At 35.1% G+C, this 23,763-nt stretch overlaps 1 protein-coding gene across 4 annotated transcripts in view; it reads right to left on the reverse strand.

The window, feature by feature from the left end:
* LOC114653644 (collagen alpha-1(XV) chain-like) overlaps nucleotides 1-23,763 on the reverse strand; it is a 261,721-nt gene that overhangs the window by 82,385 nt on the left and 155,573 nt on the right. For all 4 annotated transcript variants that reach the window (XM_028804065.2, XM_051929087.1, XM_051929085.1 and 1 more), the window contains 9 exons: nucleotides 16,383-16,445; nucleotides 14,583-14,618; nucleotides 13,782-13,925; nucleotides 13,630-13,689; nucleotides 10,147-10,182; nucleotides 5,478-5,522; nucleotides 4,745-4,807; nucleotides 1,583-1,618; nucleotides 1,407-1,490 (listed from right to left, as the gene is read on the reverse strand). In XM_028804065.2, coding sequence (XP_028659898.1) covers nucleotides 1,407-1,490; nucleotides 1,583-1,618; nucleotides 4,745-4,807; nucleotides 5,478-5,522; nucleotides 10,147-10,182; nucleotides 13,630-13,689; nucleotides 13,782-13,925; nucleotides 14,583-14,618; nucleotides 16,383-16,445 — 567 coding nt within the window. The remainder of the gene's footprint in view (nucleotides 1-1,406; nucleotides 1,491-1,582; nucleotides 1,619-4,744; nucleotides 4,808-5,477; nucleotides 5,523-10,146; nucleotides 10,183-13,629; nucleotides 13,690-13,781; nucleotides 13,926-14,582; nucleotides 14,619-16,382; nucleotides 16,446-23,763) is intronic.

Here is a 23,763-nt window from a genome sequence, read left to right on the forward strand (position 1 = left end):
AAAACATTTTAAGTAATCATATACTGTATTTGTTTTTCTGGTTTTATTACGTATGTACAGGTACACTCTTCAAAAATCACTTCAAAACAGTTACTCTTTCTAGCTTGTCTTCTTATCATTAACTTTTGAAAACCTTTGTACTGTAGTTTTTGTCTATTGACCATTCTACTAGTGGATGTATGCTAACTCAAATAAAAAATTAAACTTAAAATTATTAAAAATGTTTTTCTCAGAACTTGCCAAAAAACCTATGACACTCATTTTTTACCAATAAACTTTCAGTTCCACATCCCTTTTTTTTTAATTAATTTTATTGTAATCATTCCGTACAAATAGATCAATTTTTACAAAAAATAGGATTGAAAAACAAATCAAACCACACCCCTGAGAAGGAGAGCATGGCCAAAGGAGTAATACTTAAGGCTTATAAACATGCCTAAATTATTGAGTTTAATAGGGCAAAAAAGATAAATGGAGAAGGAAAAGAAATGCGGAAATTATTATTTCTTCTTATTCTAAAATATTATTGATTAGATCCTGCCAGATTTTGAAAAATTTCTGTACGGATCCTCTAACTGAGAATTAGATTTTTTCCAATTTCAAATAATATAAAACATCGGTTTCCCACTGACTTATTAGAGGAGAGTTAGGATTCTTCCAATTTAACAAAATCAGTCTGCATGCCAAAAGTGTAGTGAATGCAATCAGAGTTTGCTTGTCCTTCGCCACTTCAAATCCATCTGGAAGAACACCAAACACAGCTATTAATGGGTTAGGAGGAATTGTGACACCAAGGCTGTCTGAAAGGCACTTAAAAATTTTGGTCCAAAATGATGTTAATTTGGTGCAGGCCCTCCACCTCCCTTTTTCAATAGCACTTAGGGGTTTCACAAGCTGTGTCTTCAAAATAATTTTATGCATCACCAGTCTTTGCTTAAAAAGTTAGAGACTTTAAATGATGTTTGAATTCCCTATAAATACTTACAACAATAACACATGTAACTGAAAGTCAGCTACTGGTTGCAGACATTTGCAACAAATGAATAAACACATTACAATTCAGAAGAATCAAATAGACCTGTTATTGGAAGAGTGTTTGATCCTGCCATTGCAAGCTAAAGATGATATAAAAAAAATTAACTTTTTCCACTTTTTTTTTTTATTAAATCTCCTACAGTAAAAATAAAACCATGGATTAATGGGTCCATTTCAACATGGTGAATGATCTGACTGAAAGAGCCAATCTCCTCTTTAAGTTTATGTTTAATTTAGTTTTCATTTTATATTTAGTTTATGGCGCATGTTGCAGTAACTTCTTAACTCCTATTGAGCTGAAATGAGCTAAAGCGTGTCACAGATTTAGCTTTGGTCTTATCCAGTCCATTGTTTAAATAAGCATTACTTACATCTTGTAGTGATATCACTGGTCCTGGTGGCCCAGGAGGCCCAGGAGGGCCTGTTATGCTCACTCCATCCAGTCCACGTTCTCCCTTAAAAAGAAGTAAATAAGAGTTAGAAAATGAAATATTTCTTTCTGTGGAGCTGAAAAAGTCACCACAGTACAAACAAAATTAAATCATACCTTTTGGCCTTTGTTTCCCATTTCACCTTTTTCACCCTGAGCAGAAAAAGTATATTTGTAAGATCTCAGAGGAGTTTCACATTCCCTACAATAATGTTAATTTGCAAGACATACAGGGCCAGTTATAAAACAGTTATCTTATATGCTAAAGTCCAAAGCAAAATGATTCTTTCAAAAAACAATGAATAAAATGTACAAATCTAATCTCATCCTTCTTGATATTATACTGTAATTGATCTTGCAACTGTAGTTTTGAAGATGTCGCCCAACTGTAGTTTTAAAGATGTCTCTCAGATTAGTAAAGAGTGATTTGTGTTCGTTAACTGCCTGCAGTCAGCCCTTATAAGCAGGTAATAAAAAGTTAAAAGTGCATGCACGGTGCTATGATTTGGCTATGTATTTTTCAGAACTTATTAGATCCAGTAAAAAAATGAGTAGAAGGAATAAAACAGAAGCTTGCGTGGTATTTACTACATAGAGTAATGCTCCAGAACTCAGTTTACAGTCGGATCTAAAGTATAAGAATTAAATATATCTTATATAACTTAAACATCCACTCTGTCTGATGAAATCAGCAATAGAACAGAACATTACGTTTTGGCCACTATAGTTTTATACCACAGTAAAAATCCAAAAAATGAATATTTAGGAATCATGATGATGTTTCTATTGAAACTGTGCTACATCAACAATATGTATGCATATACATATATATTTTTGTTAAAGGCATGAAATATTGTAGATAATGCCTTTATATTAATTATTAATTTACAAATAATTTTTAGTATTTTTTATTAGAGAGAGAAGAAAATGAAAAGGCTTCAATATGAAATATTGAAAAGGTAACCATGGCTCAGCATGCTTACTTGACTGAGGACAACAGAAGCAAATGCCTGCCAGATTCTAAAGAACCTGAATGGTTTTATTAAAAAAAAGCAATCCTGAAGCTCTGTTACTATGCAGACTAAACCATATGGAAAAGAAAAATGCTCATAGCATGCTTATTACTTTTGCAAGTGAGACATATGAGTCACTTTTATTAATAGCACAACTTTTAGTGATTTACAATTTTATTATCCTATACCTTGAACATTCAAAATGATATGAAGAATATAAAATCAGAGCTAAAAAATAAATCTGTGTCAAAATACATAATGGCTATTTATACAACAACATAGTTTTTTTTTGCAGGCATGCCACAGTGCACAGTCAATGCTGCTAACAGTTATATTTAAAGTACAGTGATTAAACTTTGATTGCATAAAATTAAGTTGACAGCTAACACTTTCCGGATAGCCAGTTTCTGTTGTGGTCAAATAATCTGTGGGAGCGCTCTGTTTGTCCATTCCATATTGGGAGTTAAGGCTACAATTAAATGGATGTGCAGCAGCAAATCCCGCCACCATGGCTTTGTGAAGATGTTTCTTAAGATGAGGCGGGTAATGGCATAACTCAATCAGGAAGAAAAATATGTAAATTTGAAAATCTGGAGTCTAAAAATAACATCTAAATGTGCATGTAGCCTGCAAAGGATGACAATATTATCATTGTGGTGCAATATGTTTTTACCGTCCAGCTTTGAATGGAGAAACTTAGCAAATACAGCTTTTTTTCATATTCGAATACTGGGGACTGACATTACAAATGCCCCTAAATAAAACATAAATTTTTATGAATACTTTTGTTTTACTAAATTTCCTTGATTTCCCTTTTTTACACAGGTTCCCCCACACTTCTGTGCTTTGCATACATAGTAGTGAGAAATGTCAAAGATATACCAGTGTAAGCAGATGCACAGTTACTTTTATGTGTTCCACGTAATGCACTAGTAGTGTATTTCATTTAGGATGGCAGACAAAAACAACTGAAGTGATTACAAAGCATTCATAACAATTCAGCATTTTTATGAACACAATTTGTTATTCTATTTTATCTATTGTGGGCAAGATCTTGAATATGATGTCAAAAAATTACAGTAAAGAACAGCAGTCACATGATAAAAGACACCAATGGGTCTCCTTCCATTAATGAAGGGTTACCACAGTGTTCTAGCACTTTAATGCTAATATAACGTTCAGAGTTATGGGGATACCAGCAACCAGCAGGAGGAGCTCTAGCCTGGTGTCTTTGGTTAAAATAGAGGTCAGTCTGTGACTCAAAGGTAGTCCTGGGGTTTCTGGAAGTGATCACAGGAGCTAGGGCTAAGGCTTAAAAGGCCCTTCTGGTAAATGAGCCTGTGAACTTAAAGTCAAGAGAAAAATTGGGAAAGTCATTTTGGGTACCCAAAATAAATGTGGATCGTTATTTATGTCTGCTGATTGAAATCGGTAATCTGTTAGCACTAAATATATTATAATTCAGTGTTCATGCTGCTAAAACTATTTCTAGATATCATGAATATGATTGCTGATCAGATTTGAACTATCTAAAACCAGGTGTCTTATGATTAATATGTTTACATATGTGAACATTTACTTATTGTTAAATTCTATACTCTGTAATCACAGTATATTTCTCACACATGTTAACATTGCTTGCACATATGAAACCTCCACAAAATTAGAAAGGTTATCCTACGTATCCATCCAAATGATATACTATAGACTATTTTACAAGTGCCTAATAGACAATATGTAGCAAATATAACACCAATAAACCCAAAAAAGGAAGTACACATTCTTTCAATAGAAATGATTTTGTTGGTCATTGTATGAAGTGAGCTAATGAATCTACTATAGAAATGCCATGCATGCATGCATAGTGCACTGCCAGAAATGAAAAACTAGTCTAAAATATTTAACGAATAAGGCTTTTTTAAGAATCCTGAGAAATAAGGGACACCTGTTCATCCTAATTATAGAGCACTCGCCCAACTTGAGATACTCCAATACTGATTGAAAGACCTGTGTGTCACAAAGATTTTGTGACTTCTCTGAAGTTCTGAAGGGATGATGCTGACTGAAATAATAGGTTCCTAGTCAGTGTTTAAGCAATACATACATGTAGATCCCTCTGAGACATGAAAAATAAAGAGTGGGGTGTCAAATGTGTGGCAGATTTTAAGCATGGAAATTGGAATGCGATAAATGATTGCCCAAACATAAGCCGCTAACAGAGGAATAAGCTGAAGTACGTAATATTTATAGAGTAGTCAAAACTAACCACAAGTCCTGGCTCCCCAGCTATCCCAGGAAGTCCATCCACTCCAGTCAATCCTGGTTCACCCTAAGTAACAAAAATAGGAAAGTCAGACCTAAAGAGGTACCACATTCATTAAGCAGCTATATGAGTATAAGTAATTTTGGCTTTGCTCATTAATGAATGTATATAATGCAGGACACAGCTATAGATGAGATGCCAGTCTATTGCAGGGTACACTTAAGCACACACGGAGTTTATTTATCATTAAAATAAAAACACAACTTGAGAGTAAAAGGATGAAAGTTAGAATAACCATAACCATCTGTTACCAATTGTTTTTCTTTTGTGACCTTAGCAAAACAGTCCCTTTTTCAACTTCAGAATACAATTCTTTTAATACTTCAGTCAGACTATAAAGCTAAATATGTTTCTTTTCAGATCTAAATAGGTTTTATTGCCAAACTAAACTGAACAAGAGTTCATCCTCTGTAATAATCTGTTGATTTAAAAAGAAAAAATCTAGCACCAAACTGGGAATGCTGGAGTATAAGACCTATACAATTGCCAATGTACACGTAAGCTGCATCTTGCCATCAGCCATGTTGGGGCACTGTCAATTGTTAACTGACCCCATAATACTCACATCTCATACCTGTTTGAACAATGTCACAGACTGGACATGGCCTGTATGATGTTCATTTATCACCGTATTTCAAAACTTAAAGTGGAAATTGACTATCTAGTAAACACTTACCTTTTGACCAGTTGGGCCAGGTGGACCAATATCGCCTTGCTCACCCTGCAGAGATAACAGAAATTCAGTGATAAACTGTTACTTTTATAAATTATGAGTCTAGAAAGTAATAACATCCAAAATTAAGACATCTAGGCAAAGAGATCAATTTGAATAAAGTGAAAAATAATTGACTACAACCAAATACAGTATATATAAACATCTTATTATTAATATTGTTATATATCAACCTGAATGTATGTGTTTTATTGTGAATGTTGTTGTTTTTGAAGTTATTACCCATCCATCCATCTATTATCCAACCTGCTATATCCTAACACAGGGTCACGGGTGAAGTTATTATTTGCCATATTTTATGAACTTTCTATTATGTCTCTGCTTTAAGAAACAAACCATTTTGACTTGTTGAATAATGGTACTACGTTAAATGGGTGTCTTTCATCAATGAACATCATTTTGCATTTCCCCAGCAATGCTCTGCCACATACTCACCAGGCTGTCCATATCAGCATCAGTAATGTTAGCTGCCCTCCGATTGTACACTTAAAACATCAAAGCTGAACACAATGACAATAAATAATGCATAATGTCCCTATGAGCCGCCATGAGCAATCTGACTTAATGAAGTAAGAGTAAGCACTTGTCGGATTTCAAGTACATCCTTTTAGGGTAATATTATGATTTATATAAGACTCCAATGTATTTACATACATTCTGTTACTATAACCATTTCAAAATCATTAATCCTGAGTGGTGAACATACAAATTTCTATTGTTCTATTCTGTTTTTTTCCCAAAAACGTGCTCTCTTTAGTAAATGATATTATATTAATTACAAAACCTGACTTACAGTGTGCCTTCTTGCTGCTAACTGGCTTAGTAAATCTTACACCATTCCTTTAGCCGAGGTTGCACCAAATTTCTGTACATTCCTTCCTAAATCAAAATAAATTAGTCGAGGAGGTGGCTTTGTGATAATGCTATGTGATGAACTGCAGAAACAACTGCCTCTAAAATATTAGGCAAATTTATATTCTTTGAGGCCCTCATATTAGATATTAAAATGGAATCCAGCACAACAGTTCTACTAGTATACAGATCACTAGGGCCTTATTCATTGTCCATGATTGAATTTAACTGTTTTTTATCTAATTTAGCAATAAATTATGAGCATGAAGTATTAATAGGGGAATTATAATATTCATATAGATATGGAAACTGACACTTTTAACAAATATTTTACTACTGTGTTAAACACAGTAAGGTTATGCCAGATTGTCAATGTCTCATTATAACTTAACAGTTATTCAAAATTTAAACAGTACTCTGCCAAATGAAGTAATCTCTGATCATTTTTTAATTATATTTGATTTATTTTTGCAGATTAAAACAAGGACAGTGCAACACATAGATTGAAACTCTGCATCAGAACTTGCGTATATTTGAGAAACTCAAAGATAATTATGGAAAACAATCTAAATCAGATGACATCTAATTATAATGTGACTTTCAAAGATATCTTGGATACAGTAGCTCCCATTAAAACAAAAGGGATTAAAGCACATAGAAACTTACCCTGGTTTAATGATGATACTTGTGCTCTTATATTAGAATATCAAAAACTGGAGTGATGGAAAGCAACAGGTCATCCGAAGTCTATGGACAGGCAGTGTCAAAATCTATATAATAACTGTCTTTGTGGCCCACTCTGACTACTAATCTAGTTTAATAGATGATGATAACAGAAATAATCCTTGTGTACTGTTTTGAACAGTTCTTAGTGTAACTAATGGAAATTCTGATCTGCAATGCAAATACCTATAAACATTTGCAGTGCAGATTTTATGAACTTCTTTGATGATAAAATGGACAATATCAAATCCCAGATTTCTGCCGCAAACTAATATTTGTATTGCATCTCTTTATGTGCACACTACTTCGGTAACTTTAATGTGATAACAGACAAGGAAGTCATAACTTTAATTTCTAAAATGAATCCTTCTACCTGTCTCATAGACCCAGTCCCAACAAAACTAGAAAAAAAGCTCAATGGCTGTTTTGGCAGCACCCATTCTTAGCATAGACCTATTTCAAATTTATATTTTCCTTCTAAAATACTTGAAAAAGTAGTTGCAACATAGTTTTAGTATCACCTTATATATCACAACTTTAATTCCAGTTTTGCTTCCGCATTGGTCACGGTACAAAAACAGCACTAACCCATGCTTTACATAACATTATAATATGCTCTGACGATGGTAATTTCATAGGAATTTTGTTCTTAGAATTAAGTGCAGTCCTTAACACTATTTACCACTCTATTCTATTACACAGGCTGGAGAATGATGTTGGACTCTCAGGCACCATCCTGGCAGTTCATATTTACCTTTTCAGTATGTACAGGAATGTTTTGACAGTATTCCTTCATTATACTCAAAATTCAAATATGGTGTCCCAAAGGGCTCAGTACTCAGACCTTTACAGTTTTCTATTTATTTTGTGAGGTTTCTGAAGTCTTTTAGGAAACGGGACGACCTGCTGAAGTGCAACTGCCAAGTCTGTGGAGGACTGCTTGTCTGTTGCCGAGGCAACCACAGGTTTGCAGCACAGCAACATAGTACCATGGAAACAACTACGAGCCAATTGAGATCGCACTATACAGGCTTTTAGCCAATGGGTGATGCAAGGAACACTATCAATGCAGGGAATAGTATAACTTGGCTACTGACCTGGCCCCAACTATGCCTGTTTTCTGTGTCTGTGTATAGGAGAGTGGTAGTTCCCACTGCAATAAATAACCCTGCTGTCCCTGTTTTAAGTTGAATAAAGCTGATTTTGCTAAAGTACTGAGACTCAGCCTCGTGTTTTGGGGTGCAAGACAGTGACTCATGCGTCACAATATGCTTCCATTGGGAGTTGTCATTAAAAAACATAATATTCGTTTTCACTTAAATGCAGGTGATACTGAGCTCTACCTTTATTTTAAACCAAATGATGTTTCTCCAATGCTGTCCTTAATGAACTGTGTCTGTGAGTTAATGAAGTGGATGGATGAAAACTACTTGTTTCAGAATACAGTAAAAACAGAAATGTTTTTTACTGGGGGGAGGGAGGGGGGGTTGGAGGAGTACACACTTAAACGATGTTCTGTCACTTTTTAATTCATTTGGTATAAGCATTAGTTTTACTGATTCAGGATACTACCAACTTAAGTGTTACCTTTCATTCAAGTATGTCTTTTAAAACACACATTTCAAAACAATCTAAAAACTTTTTTTTCAATCTTAAAAATACTGAAAAATTAAGATGGTTTCTGTATGTGTAGGATACTGGTAAATTAATTAATGTATTTATTTTTAGTAGGACTACAGTAGTGCATTATTCACTGGAATTCACTGCTATATACTGTAGGCAGCTGTTTATTCAAAATGCTGTTTCAAGAATAATTACAAGAACTATAAAGTAAAACCACATAACTCCAGTTCGTATGTCTTTCTACTAGCTTCCATTTAGACTTAGTCACTAATTATCTATCTAATTTTATCATTATTTAGAAAGTCGAATATGCCTTAAGATCAAATTCCAGGATAAACAAAATATCAGTCACAGGTGTATTTTTTAGTACAAGGCCTCAGAGGTGTGCAAACAAACTAACTGTGAATAGTGTATATGAAATGCACTTTCATGCTCAGCTTTTAAATCCGGCCTGAGGAATCAATACTTTAATCTAGCCTACCCTGATTAGACCTGCTCATGAGCTGTGCATATCATATATATCTGTTACTCATTTCTGTAAAAATATGAGAGATACAGCAATTGTGGAATGTTACTAGCCCTCCTCTATTGTTCTCTTCTCTGTGTTCTGCTATAGCTCTTGGTGCCACTGTTCTATTTTATGATGTTTTCATGGAATGACATCTGTGGTACTGTAAGCCTTGGAATTAAGCAGTCAAAATTTTTTGTTGTGAAATTAGACATTCCGACAAAATGTATATTGTAGAATGCTTGGGTGGGGCTGGGAAGCAAGTTAGCCTTGTTTTCCAGGACTATAACCAACAATGGACCCACCAGAGGTTTATTTTCTCTAGGAATACTACTGACTGGAGTTTTTATTTTCCTCTCCTCTGTTGTCAAGTGGTCATAGTTCAAAAATTAAGTTAAAAGACAGATATTGTTAGGTTCTATTTATGTTAATCACTTTGCGGTCGTTTTTTCTTCCAGTGTGCTTAAAAAAATGTGTGTCTTTATTTGTATTTATTAAGTAATTAGTAATTTGTAAAGTTTATAATTGCATTTACCTATAATGTGAAATTGTAACATAGCTCTGAGCCTATATGAAGTGAAGAGCTCTAAAGGAAAATACTGCAAACTGAATTTCTATTTCCAAAACATATCTTCCTTACTCTTTTCTACAGTGAATGATTGATGGTCATGCTCTCAGGACCTAACTAAATTATAGTATCTATATGATGGGTATAGTGACTCTTGTCCCCAAAACATCTTCAAGCACTAGTGTCTTAACACTTAAAAAAGGTATATTCTCATTCTTGAATCATGTGCTACATCAACACTTCATTGTAATAAATGGGGAACATGGCTGGTCAACTCCCAGAAAATGTGTTAAGACTAATGATTTAGTTATAAGATACAATTTGGAGTGGTGTTTTACCTTTGATCCTACAGGGCCAGGCAACCCAGCAATTCCCTAAAAATAAAAAAATAACAAAGTTAGCTTAACCATTTTTGTTAATTGAGCTTAGAATATGAGAACATTTACATTGTATGCTATTATATCATCTAATTTCTTGTTTTAACTAGCAATGGTAACTTGCAATTTGCCACTTACAGTGAGCTTCACTAAATGAACATTTTTTCTGTGTACTAGGTACTATTTTTCTGAATAATTACTAGAGTCACAGTTTACTACACCTCACTGTAGCAAAAATATTCACCAAACTAAAATCCCTGAATATTTTAAATCAAACATACATCTGGTATAAAATATGCGATGAAGTGAGAGATACCTATAATATGAAATGGACATGTAATATGAAAAAGTGGTGATTCTAATTGAGCACAAAAAAGCTCTAATGTAAAGACAATAAAAACTTGAACACTTCAGAACAGTATCAGGAAGGTGGCTTCAATGCTAAATGTATTAATGGGCCAGGCTAAAATGCACGAGAAAATCTAAGATGTTATACCCATATTGTACAATTTTTTAACAGTTTTGTCATTTCTACAGAGCTTAGAACTTTGGCTACATCATACTGAGTCAGGTAGGTTGTATGTCCTGGGTATTTGAGCAGTAATAAAAAAGAAACAACACTTTTTTTTAGATCTTTTCATCTAAACAATACATATATATAGGGCCCACAAAATGTAGTCACCCCCTTGAAATATATTATACAATACTGAATTGCAGTGAGTTTTATTTGGCTTTTTTGACACTGACAAATAGAAAATACTTTAAAGTCAATGTAAAACTAAAACTGGTCTAAATTAATTACAAATATGAAATGCACAATAATTAATTTAATACGTATATGACACATTACTGCCAATTGGGTTTAGAAGTCACATAATTATTTAAATGGTGCTCACCTGTCTATAGTCTAGGGGTTTATGTTAATTATACTATAAATGCACCGGAATATAGAAGATCCAGTTTGTGGTGAGTCAGTATAGTGGCCTGTTTTACACAATGAAGACAAAAGAAAACTCCAAACAACTCCATGAAAAAGAGACTGAAAAACAAAAGTCAAGAGCAGGGGTCCCTAACTCCTGTCCTGGAAGACCACATTGGCTGCAGGTTTTGATTCTAACTCTTTTCCTAATTAGTGACCTGCTTTGCTGCTAATTTACTTCTTTTGAATTAATTTTAATTGACTTTGAATAATTGAAGATTTGTTCCTCTGAATTTCTTCATTGTTCCGATGAATTGCTTCACTTCTTTCTTTAAATGTCACCCAAACAGAAGACCAACTAAGTAAGGGCCTCAAACTCCAACCAATTTCACTCCAACCAGTTGTTTAATTAGGTGCCAATTCTTGTTGTTAAGTAAACCCGTTCTTTAATTCCATGGCTTATTGCTGCTCTCATTGTGCAATAGCATACATTTCCGATATTGTTGATTTTCTCTTTTCTAAGAGCACTGTTAAAATGTTTTGGGGACCTGAGCAAATCAAAATTCCTAAGACCTTTCTCTTTCTTTATTTTCAGATATTGTATGATGGATGCAGTTTGCTGGTCATGTTTTGGCTTATTTTGTATCTCATTATTGTTTGTCAGGAGCTGCCAAGGAATAAGAAACAATTAAGGGGTCTGAGTCTTCAAGAGCAAGTCTGGTCAGTAATTAAGAAAACGGTCAGAATGAAAACCTGCAGCCACTGTTGGGGAACCCCTGATCAAGAAGATCGGAACAAGGAAACCGTGAACCATTAAATCAACCACTGAGAAACAGAAAGAGTATGGCACAGCTGTAAATGCAGAGAAGGCCATACACAATAACTGAGTGACTGCGAAAAGAAAAAGACTAGTGAGGAAGGCTGCAAAGTGACCTATGAAAACTCTGAAAGAGGTACAACCTCAAACAGCTGAGTTTGGAGAGACAGTGCATGCAACCTTTGCCTGGATGCTTCACCAGTCACAGCTTTTTGGTAGAGTGGCAGAGAGAAAGCCACTGTTAAGTAAATGCACATGATATCTCAGCTAGAAATTTCCTGAAGGCACACAGGAGACATGTCAACATGTAGATCCCATTGAGAATTTTTGGATGTACTTGAAAAAGACTGTTCACTCACTATCTCCATGTAACCTGACAGAGCTCAAGTAGTTTTGCAAAGAACAATGGGGAAAGATTGCAGTGTCTAGATTTTGAGCAGCTGACAGAGACCTGTCCACACTGGCTCAAGTCTGTTATGACTGCCAATGGGGTATCTACTAAATACTGACTTGTGCAATTATTTTTTTATTTGTGTTTTATATTTGTAATTTAAATCACTTGGCAGAGATCTGTTTTCACTTTGACATTACACAAAAAGTTTTTGTCACTGTCAAAAACACCAAATTAAACCCATTGTGATTCAATGATATATAACAATAAAATGTGTAAACTTCTAAGGGGGTGAATACTTCTTATGGACACCAAACATACATTCTCCAACCTGCTTAATCCAATTTGTGGCCACAGAGAGTCCAAATCATTACTTTGTAAAATAACTGTTCTTTTTTGCAGTCTATATCCTGTGATGGGCTCTATATTTAATACTGGACAGTGGGTAGGCATTGTTAACATGTGAAAAATGGGAAAAGATGCAAGAATGGGGTCAATGTGCTGGACTTTAGTGTTTTTGCACTAACGGTGAAATCTTTTGCAGACAGACTAATTGTACAGTATGTCACTGTTTTTTCCTGGCCTAGATTAGCATGTTTTGACTATAGCAAAAGGAAAAATGAGCAACTTGTTGTACTGTGTTGTTCTGAATTTTGGTTACTTTGATGAAAATCTGTGGTGAATGGCCGTATTCAAGCCAGCTATACCACATTCTGTCTCTAAGTGCAGTGTCTGTTTTTTAAAGTAGTTCTGACTTCAATCACATTACAAGACTTTGTGTTACGAAATGGGAAAGCCAGATCCATCAAAGCAACACAATATGGTCAGGATCAGGAAAAGGTCTGCTGCTGCAGTTAATCATGAAGTTAAGTCTGGTATCAAACATAAAGAACAATATGTGCTATGACACTGGCCATACAAATCAATCATATGAACCTTTGATGTGATACTTTTGTCTTACAATTTTAGATTCCATATGCTACTGTACATGCATTTTGAAAACCTTATTGCATGTATGAATTGTTAAATACTGTAACTTATTGCATAATGAAAAACATTTTCAATGGCAGATTGACATTTTTAGTTAGTAAATAAGAAAAATAAATTCAGAATTTTGTGAACACAGTAACAGAATATTTGAATACAGTGCCATTATATTCAAACAGCATTATGGCCAGAGCAAAGATAAAATAAGTGAAATAGACAAACAAAAAACAAAAAAAAATACAGCAAGTGGAATAATTATATAAGGTGCATTAGCTTCTGTCCCTCTGCATTCTCTAATATGATGTGTAAGGTACAGAAAGATGTACGTACTTGTGGCCCCCTGGGTCCAGGTTCACTAAGTCCTCCAAAAGCTGCAGAGCCTTCCATGTCCTGCAAAAAGGAAAGAATGAATACATTTCAGTGTTTTTGTTTTTAAACAAGCTATGAAACATCAGGTATTTCTTAATTTTTTTGTGGTTTACCTCCAGTCCAAAATTGTATCCTCTTCCTGGTGGTCCTGGAGGTCCTGGTGGCCCTGGAAGCCCCCGTGGGCCTGGTAATCCTGTCTGACCTTGGGTTCCGGAAAGTCCTGGTGGTCCAGCCTCTCCTGGTATTCCAGGGTCACCCTGCAAATTAAGATTACTTTTGTTTTTTTAACAGTAATAAATCAGAAACTTTTATACCTTCATTGAGAATGCAACAGCATGCAGAGATCCATCAAAGATCACCCGAATACAGTGCACCCAAATAAAGATGCAGTCGGTTTCTAAAATGTTGAAGGTTCTTGACTTATCTGTCCCACAACATATTTTTTACAAGGTACTGTGTACTACTTAACTAAGCTATATGGTTTTATTGAACATGGACTGGTGTCCAATCTGGGTTGGCTTTAGGCTTCAAGTCTTAACCTGCTGAGATCTACTCCAGCCTCCCTTCACCCAGAAACTTTGATTAAGCAGTAGAAAATGGGTGGATGGATTGTGGAGAGCTGAGGCATATCCATTCATATCCATTCAACATCAGGTGCAGGACACAAGCCAAGCCTGGATGGGATATCAGCCCATCATAATAAACATTAACTCATAAAAGTATAATATACCTAAATAATACATCTTTGAGATGAAGGAAAAAAAATGAAACATGTGAATTTACCTACCCTAAATATTTATTTAAAGGCAAATTTTATTGAGAAATGTCACAGTTTTATAGAAGAAACTGTTCTTGAAAAGGAAGAATAACTATTTTTGATGAACTGAATTTGCACTAAAGTAAGCAGATAGTACCTTTTCTCCAGGCAGGCCTTGTGGGCCGATGTCACCCTGTAAGAGAACAGGATACAGACATGAGGTGTCTTAAAAGAAAGAAACACTTTCATTAAAATCAAAAGAAAAAATAGAGCATCTGGTTTGCTTTGTTTCCAGACCTGGTCTTGTGGTTGAGACTGCTGTTTCAAGGGTGTTCTGCTTTTTTTGATCAACTGTTTATTTGAATATTGCGAATACGTTAACATCACATGAAATTATTAAATAAAGGGAAAGACAGCTGTATGACTTTGGACTTTACATATATATTAAAAATAGTGATGCTATTTAAATGCTTTTGGTTAAAAATGTCAATATTATATTTGAGTTATTTTCAAGAAAACTTAAAAAGGAAAAGGGAAGAAAGATAGATTTTTCCTTTTCCTCATTCTAGCACTTTAAGAACGTGACATATGTTCTTCTGAATTATTTCCATTCTTGTTTTGATTCTGTTGCTATTTTTGTTTTAATTTAAAGATACACTACAGGCTGACACTGAATAAAGCCGTCTGTTCTCTGGTTACGCCTTTTCTGAATAGTAACTTGTAAGCTGTTGCTACTATATGTGCAGCTAGAATTTAATTTTGGTGTATTACAGCTTCTTTGTTTCTTTTGGGAGATTTTTGTGGCTTTTGTGACTCCAGCAAGAAGTTATGAAAGAGAGATCATGAAATCATGAAACTGCACTCCATACATTATGCATAGATGACTTGTTCACATAAAATACCTATGTTCAGCCTCTTGAAAGCTCATCACTTTATAAAGCATCTTAGGACTGCTGTGGGTTTCTAACCTAATCTTCTTCTCCTGGATGGCTATGGCTACAATGGCCCCATAGTCAACAGTCAACCAGCATTAGCTTTGTTAGACTGCTAATTTTCATCAAATCTGTGAGCTAAGCATCACTTTAATGTTTACATATTATTCTATGTTGTTTATTTTGTACTTTGAAATCGCTCAGATATATTGTTTGTAAATTCATTTTTTAAGTAATCTTAGATCAAAGTACCTACAAATAAATAATAATAATAAGCCATTGATGAAAGTGTGGGGGCACAATTACATTTACAGACACATAATACTAAATTAGTACCAATACTAAAGACCTGAAAATGAAAATACCTAACTCCAGACAATTTTCAGGAAGATCTGCCTCCTATTCTGCTACTGTGAAACTCCAGCCCAAAGAATGGACCAGGGACCAGAAGAAGAAAGTAAGAATCATTTAAAGTAACAAAAGTGTTAAAACCTACTTACAAAATCCTAACTGGTAATCAGAAACACACTCAAAGGAACATAGCATAGCAAGTTCATATGCAGAATATTTATGCACAATATCCTTAAACTTGAGCAATGATGGCAGCATGCAGCCATCTTGTATAAGCAGTGAGTGATGACATAATGTCACATGCTCCCCAAGTCATTTGACCAACAAAGACCATTGTGACCACATGCAAAGTGGTCATCACCTTGCAAAAAGACAGGAAACAGCGGTACCCATCATCCAAATTATAGCACAAAATGGAGTTGCAGTGATGTCATAAAAATAATGAACAATAAAAATAAATTACAAAATGGAATACAGCACATTCCATAACCTTAATTCTCCCTGGGATAGTAGAAGCATTACCTGAATTCAGGCCTCTGTACCAATGCCTGGATATTTTGTGGAAGTTACCACACAAAGTGATTGCACAGTTCACAAAGAAGGTCACAGACTTGGGTTAACACAAGTTACAGTCAGGGGATTCTGTTTGAAATGCTGGTAAAGTCAGGGCTCACCTTGTCACCATGTTCTCCTTTTGGACCAGTACTGCCATTACGGCCTGGAGGACCATGAAATCCCTGAAATCAATAAAAAAAATTACCTTTTAATTGCTTAAAGTGGCTTATGATATACTGTATGCACATAGTATAGTATAGTATGACATAGTATATCTAGGAGAGAAATTCAGGCATGGAAATCAGTAATCTGAAAAATGGGTATAATTTCATTGTTCTATAGCAATGGATGATCTTTAATAATCTTGACTGAGAAAGAATCTGGTACAAAGAAAGCATATTTTAGAATTTCATTTTAACAATAATGCAATTTTAAATATATTTTTTAGGGACAGAAAGACAACCAAAAGAGACCATAATACTATTAGACTACACAATTACTATAATAATTGATATAATAATTATACTGTAATGATTTAAAAGAAAAAATAACTCACGACAAAACTTTGAATATAACGCAATCCTCACTGCTTCAGTTATTACAAAATTGTAATAATCTCCACTCCAAAAGCTTGGCAAGGACCCACTTTGCAAATTGCCTACCACTAATCCACTGCCTGACAGAAGGAGACACTATCAACCGTAGTTTTGCACATTAACCTGATTCAGCACTTACTTTTATGCACGGACTGTAAAGTTTTCTCTTAATCTAGGTGATATTGATAAGAACTCCATAGAGATTTCATTACTTAAACATGCAAGATCAGCTAAAATCTATGAATGGCCTTTGTCATAGACCATCACCTGCTCCACATAGGAATATTTTTTTATATTCTACCCAGTTTAGCAAAGACAAAATTATTTAGTTTAATTTTATCTGTTGGTATACGGAGTAGAAGTATTTATAAAAATCACACTATAAGGAAATTGTCTTCATGACTGAATCTCTAGGGGAAACACAGAAAGGCAAACACAGAAAAGCCAAAAGCATCACATGGACATATTCTGCTATGTTTTCTTCTTCTCACTTGAGCCATAATGATCAGATCTAAAGCACTTCAAAGTTCTAAGGGCTTTATGGAAAAAAGTATATCAGCCGGCCATATGATAACATTTAGTGAGAAGTCTTAAGAGAAGTGCATGGGAATAGAAGCATACACTTCACTGCAGTTAGTAGAAGCTATGAAGAGAAAAAGGCAGATTTTATCCAGCGATGCATTAAACCATGTTTCATAAAAGATATGAAGTTTTGCATAAAGGCGCTGATAAAGAAATCTAATAGTTGAATGTATCTACCTACATACATCTAATGACACTCCAAAATTGATGTGCTGAACACACAGTAACAAATATTTGCAAAACCTCAAAGCCATGATTATCTTGTAGAAGTGCAAATGCCCTTAAACATTATGGCTTACTGGGGTAATATTAGAAGAGCCAGTTTTTCAATATGACCCCCTCATTCACAGTTGGCTCGCTTTCTTGAAGTATGCTGATGCCTTCACATTTTTTCCATCATATTTATTTGAGTGACACGAACAACAGCCTCTTTTTTATTGCATGTAAACAACAAACACTATTACCAATTATCTGCATAAACTCATATTAGATATTTAAATATCAGAAAAGCTGCCTTCACTATAAAACATTTCCTATAAAACAAGTACAGTATTTCTAAACTGGTTGTCAAAGCACTGATTTCTTAGCACCCCTTACCTATTTCTAAGATACTACTTTAAGTGAGTCTTATCAGTGCAGTGCTGCACTTGCATCTGGAATTCTAGAGTGGATTAAGTAAGATATGAAAATGAATGAATGTATGAAAATCTATCTATTATAAAAAGAAATCCTGTCCAGGAAAGCAAAAGCAAGTCTACAATACGTGATCATCTCGGAAGACATTTTAAAGACCCGCAAGACCAAAGACACGCCCTACTTACAATCTATCAAATAGGACAATAGGCAACAAAACATTCAGTCTTGTGAAGGATTTGAGCACACACAGATCCAGGGCTCTCAGCGCATATAAAGCGTATAAGGACAGTACGTTATAAATTAAATGTCTACATCAAAGCGAGAAGAAAGCAGTGTGGAGAAAAGAGACTCAAATGCGTTGGAGAGAAAAAAGAGCAAAAAAGAATAATCGAGGTGCAAATTCAGAAAATAAGGAAAGTAATTATCAGCCCGGAACAAGTGGAACTGAAAAAAAAGCACGTCCAATCTGGCTCAGAATTAAAAGACAATGAGTAAAAGAAAGTAGAACTTCATAAAGACGTTTACAAACGTTGGCACTAAACACATGCAGAGCAGGTTAGAGACTATGAAACCAGGGAAATTAGAAAGGCTCAAAAAAAAAAAAAAAACGTTGGCGCTATACACGTGGAGAAAGTTAAAGGATATGAAAGTAGGAAAATTAGAAAATATAAAAACAGAAAGTAAAGATTGCAGTAGCGCAAACAAACAAACTGCCTCATTTAACTATGTACCAGTCTAACTTTGATTTTGCACAATAATTACTACACTATTGCATCTTAACACTTAATTCTACTTTATTCACATAATTTTACTTATTTATTATGTTCTACTATACTGTTACCTTTCAATCTATGACTTTTTGTTAATCTAACTGATATTCTTCTAACTTTGCACAGTTTTTGATAAGCGGATCAGGATGCATTTCACTGCGTGTTGTCCTGTATAACTATGCATGTGACAAATAAACAGTCTTGAGAATTTCAAAAACGGAGTTTACCGCACATGCATTTATTGTTTATTTTGTTAATGTATATATATTTATCTATCTGCTTATTTAAAAAGCTAAATTTACCCCAGGAGTCAAAAATGTTCTGTCTAGCACAGGGGTCTGCAACCTTCACTATGAAAAGAGCCATTTTGCCCCCCCCTTCCTCCAAAGAAAAATAGTCTGGAGCCGCAAAACATAACACAGCTTATAAACTTTTAAAAGTTTTAATCTTTTTTTAGATTTTACATGTTACAACCACGGAATACAACAAACAGAAGTGCAGTGTGCATGTGTAGGCCTACTTTGAAATAAATTAAACTGAACTATGCAGGCCTATTTGGGTCCTTCCTATACCTGTGTAAAATTAAAATAAAAACTAGCCCACTTTAATATAAATAAAACATTTAGCTGTAGCTTAGCAGCTTTAAAAAAGTAAACATTAAATTCCATTTCAGTGTGCTGAATCAACTGAAGCACCTGAACATACAAAAAAACCTACATCAGCTCCGGGTCCAAAATGAATGTGTTTTTTTTTTCTGAAAAATAATAGCATATTAAATGCTATTGTTCTCACCTGTTTAATGTGACTTCTGTTCCTGAAGTTCGCTGCTGATCATCTCTATGTCGGGGCTGTACAATGTGACTTTGACCTTCACACAGGACTGCAGGCTCTCATGTGTGAGGCGGGAGCGATATTTGGACTTTATGAAGTTCATGCTTGAGAAAACTTGCTCACTTAAGTATGTTGAGCCAAAGACGGACAGGACTCCAAATGCATATTTTTTCATGTTCATATACGTTTCGGGAATGGCACTCCATGTGTCGAAAACAAATTTGTCGGGTTTGGGGAGGTTTTCAATATCACTCCATTTGTGCTCTTTAGCGACAGTAGCCTTCTGACGGGCGACTTCTTCAAGATCCGCTGTCAGGCATTTGAACTTGGACACCCATTAATCTTTATCTGCCATGTCGTCCAGTTCAATTTCTAGATCGGGCTTACTTACTCACTCCTGTGAATGCGGATGTGTTCAGCAGGGATGGGTCGATGTCCAGGGGTGTGACAGGGAAGGAGAGAGTGTGTGTTTTTCCTTTCTGAACTTACTGAATCTTTCTCTAAATGCAGCTTGCATTTTCTGAACAATTTCCCGTTTGTTTTTAAAGTCGGAGAATAGATGCTCTGATATTTTTATGAACGATTCTTTCATGTATTCTCCGTCTGTGAATGGCTTACCCCTCCTTACGATCTCTTGAGCTGCCACAAAACTAGCAGCTGTAGTTGACTGTGTAGAAGTGATCCACTTTTTGAAAGTATGTTTGCTCTGTTCAGCTTTTCGTTGCAGTTCCGAAATTGCTCTCTTTCGCTTATCTTCACTTGGGTATTTTGAATGCTGAGTGCTTGTTTCGAAAATGTCTTTCAACGTTACATTTTTTGTTGTTCGATAATTTATCGCGACATATTAAGCACACCGGTAAGCCAGCGTCGTTGGCGGTGAAGGCAATTGCTTCTGTCCACGCAGAATTAAACTCTCTAAATTAGATGTTAAAATGTATAACAGTAGTAGTCGTAAATAAACATATATATAAATACAACTTAAATTAAGAAATTGTCATTATTCATTTTCATGTTTTTTGTTTTTGTCAAGGCCAAAGGGAGCCACTACAAGGAGGCTGAAGAGCCGCATGTGGCTCCAGAGCCACGGGTTGCCGACCCCTGGTCTAGCACTTGTACAAAAACCTAGACAAAAGCTGCGGTATCACCTTGGTAACCCCATGTACTTTTGGAACTGTGAGAGGAAAATAGCACGGCTTTACAGACAGGAGTCCAATGCAGAACTCTACTTACTTTTTTACTTTGTAAAAAAAAATTAACTGCGGATGATGTAGATCGTTTTGTCTGTGCTGAAATTCCAAACAGAGAAACCTGTCCTGACCTCATTAAAAAGATTCAGCATATTGGGACTCGCAAGATTACAAATATTGTTTTTACAGAAGTTCTGAAATAAAAGTGAAACTAATGAAATAGCAACAATTCAAAGAAAAAAAAATCTTAAAAGTGTGTATCCGGAAAAGCAAACATGGGGGTTGGCGAGCGAAGCAAGCAGGGGGCGAAGCCCCCTAGTGTTATTAATAAGATGAAAAAGGACTACATTAAATAAGAATGCAACAATAACTTTTAAATAAGAATTAAACAAGCCACCACCAACACTCTCTGCAAACCAATACTAACCCTAATACCTCCGACCCTGAGAGATCACTACAAGAGTAGCAGCATGGGAGTCAAATGTCAAGTCTACGGGAGTACCAGCACACACAATCGATGTAGCAATGTAGGGAGGCATTCAGCAAAAGAGAGGAGAAAGAAGTAAACAAAAAAAAAAAACACAAGGAACAATGAAAAGAAGGAACCAAATACCTCTTGACTAACAACACAGCATGAAGCTAGTTTGGATAGTAGAGTTGGAAGAGTTGTTGATCTGGGATGCAGAGAGTTCAAGATGGACAAGATTACAGAGTGAAGACTTCCAGTTGGCAGGGGAGGCAGGCCAGGAAATTTCTAGTGGAAGGCTAATAGCAGCTTAGCTACAATAGTAACAGTCATTAAAAGTCTATGCTGGCAGAGGGACAGAGAATTCAACTTAAGAGAATAAGGGTCCAGGGTGAGAAGAACTTAAGAGAACAAAAGAATAGTAAAGAAAGGTTTTGGCCACATTGTCCCAGAGATCCACAGGCAGATGTAATTCCCAAAACATAAGGAAGAAGGTGACAAGTGGCAAAGATGACATAGGGCAGTGATCCTCAACTATGGTTCTTGAGGATCACAGGTTTTCGCTTCAACCAGTTTCATAATTAGAACCCATTTATTTGCTGCTAGAGAAATATACTTCTTGGGCATAATTTTAAGTAACACACCTGTTATGATTCATAGCCCATAATTGATTATTTTAGTTTTAAACAAGTGCATTTACATTTTAATTGTTTCCTTAAGCAGACATAAGTCAGTAATAAGTTATAAATAGCAAAAAAACATCAGATGTTCAGTTAACCTGGTTATAATCTGGTATATGCATACAGTATCTGTGTAATAAAATGTTTAGAAATGAGTGACAGAGAAAAGGGAAGGATGAAGAAGTACATACAGTATGTCTTCTGGTCCACAAAACATACAGATAATGTTCTCAGAAAACGAAAGTCTACAATGTGATAAAGATTTGTTTTTCAGAATTATAGCAAATATAAACAATGTAATTTAAAAAACAGCATTCATTATCAGTAAGGACTGGTTTTTAATAATGAGACAAAAATCTGCAGTCACTGCAGCCCTCCAGGACTGTGACTGAAGTAGAAGCCAGATACAGGTTTGGATATAGTAAGAAGGGTAAAAGCTAATGAGTAAGGGATGAAGTGAAATACCTGTAAAAGAATAGAGGAAGACTCCACACTGACTGGCACTAAGAGGAGAAAGAGAAAGGCTTCCAATATTCATGGCACCAATAAAAATTAAAAAGCAATTTTCTTGAGTGCATGGTAATTCAGTGGTTATATTTGCTGCTTTATGGCTCCAGAGTCCTGAATTCAAATCCTGGGTTCATGGCACTACATGGAAAACACCTTCTGATGGAGTTGCACCGTGTTCAAGATTGGTTCCCATCTTGAGTTTGATGCTGCTAGAATAGGCTATGTCTCTCCACCTAGCTGTGTTGCATTATTACAGTATTCATAACATATGCAAAAAAGTATGTGCAACAAAAACACCTTGCAATATGTACACAGACATTCGCAAGTGTAATTATACATATAGTGTATTGACAGTTTTTTCTTTTTTTCCCAAAGTAATTTCTTAAAGCATCCAAATATGTATAGATGTTTGAAAAAGTTTATATTAGATTTTTTTGAGAAAAACCAAATGAAATGTCACAGCTAAAGCATGACACTCAGTTAGTCTATATTATTATAATGCATTCTTATTAAACAACTTCCTATGTCACTATATTGATAATGATTTTATTAATTTTATTAGGGGGCTTCGCCCCCTGCTCGCTTCGCTTGCCAACCCCCGTGTTTGGTTTTCTGGATACACACTTTTAAGATTTTTTTTTCTTTGAATTGTTGCTATTTCATTAGTTTCACTTTTATTTAAGAACTTCTGTAAAAACAATATTTGTAATCTTGCAAGTCCCAATATGCTGAATCTTTTTAATGAGGTCAGGATAGGTTTCTCTGTTTGGAATTTCAGCACAGACAAAACGATCTACATCATCAGCAGTTAATATATTTTTTTTACAAAGTAAAAAATTAAGTAGAGTTCTGCATTGGACTCCTGTCTGTAAAGCCGTGCTATTTTCCTCTCACAGTTCCAAAGTACATGGGGTTACCAAGGTGATACCCCAGCTTTTGTCTAGGTTTTTGTACAAGGGCTAGACAGAACATTTTTGACTCCTGGGGTAAATTTAGCTTTTTAAATAAGCAGATAGATAAATATATATACATTAACAAAGTAACCAATAAATGCACATGCGGTAAACTCCGTTTTTGAAATTCTCAAGATTCTTTATTTGTCACATGCATAGTTATACAGGACAACACGCAGTGACATGCATCCTGATCCGCTTATCAAAAACTGTGCAAAGTTAGAAGAATATCAGTTAGATTAACAAAAAGTAATAGATTGAAAGATAACAGCACAGTAGAACATAATAA

Source organism: Erpetoichthys calabaricus, chromosome 6 (assembly GCF_900747795.2).
Source record: "Erpetoichthys calabaricus chromosome 6, fErpCal1.3, whole genome shotgun sequence".
In the NCBI taxonomy this organism is placed as follows: Eukaryota; Metazoa; Chordata; class Cladistia; order Polypteriformes; family Polypteridae; genus Erpetoichthys; species Erpetoichthys calabaricus.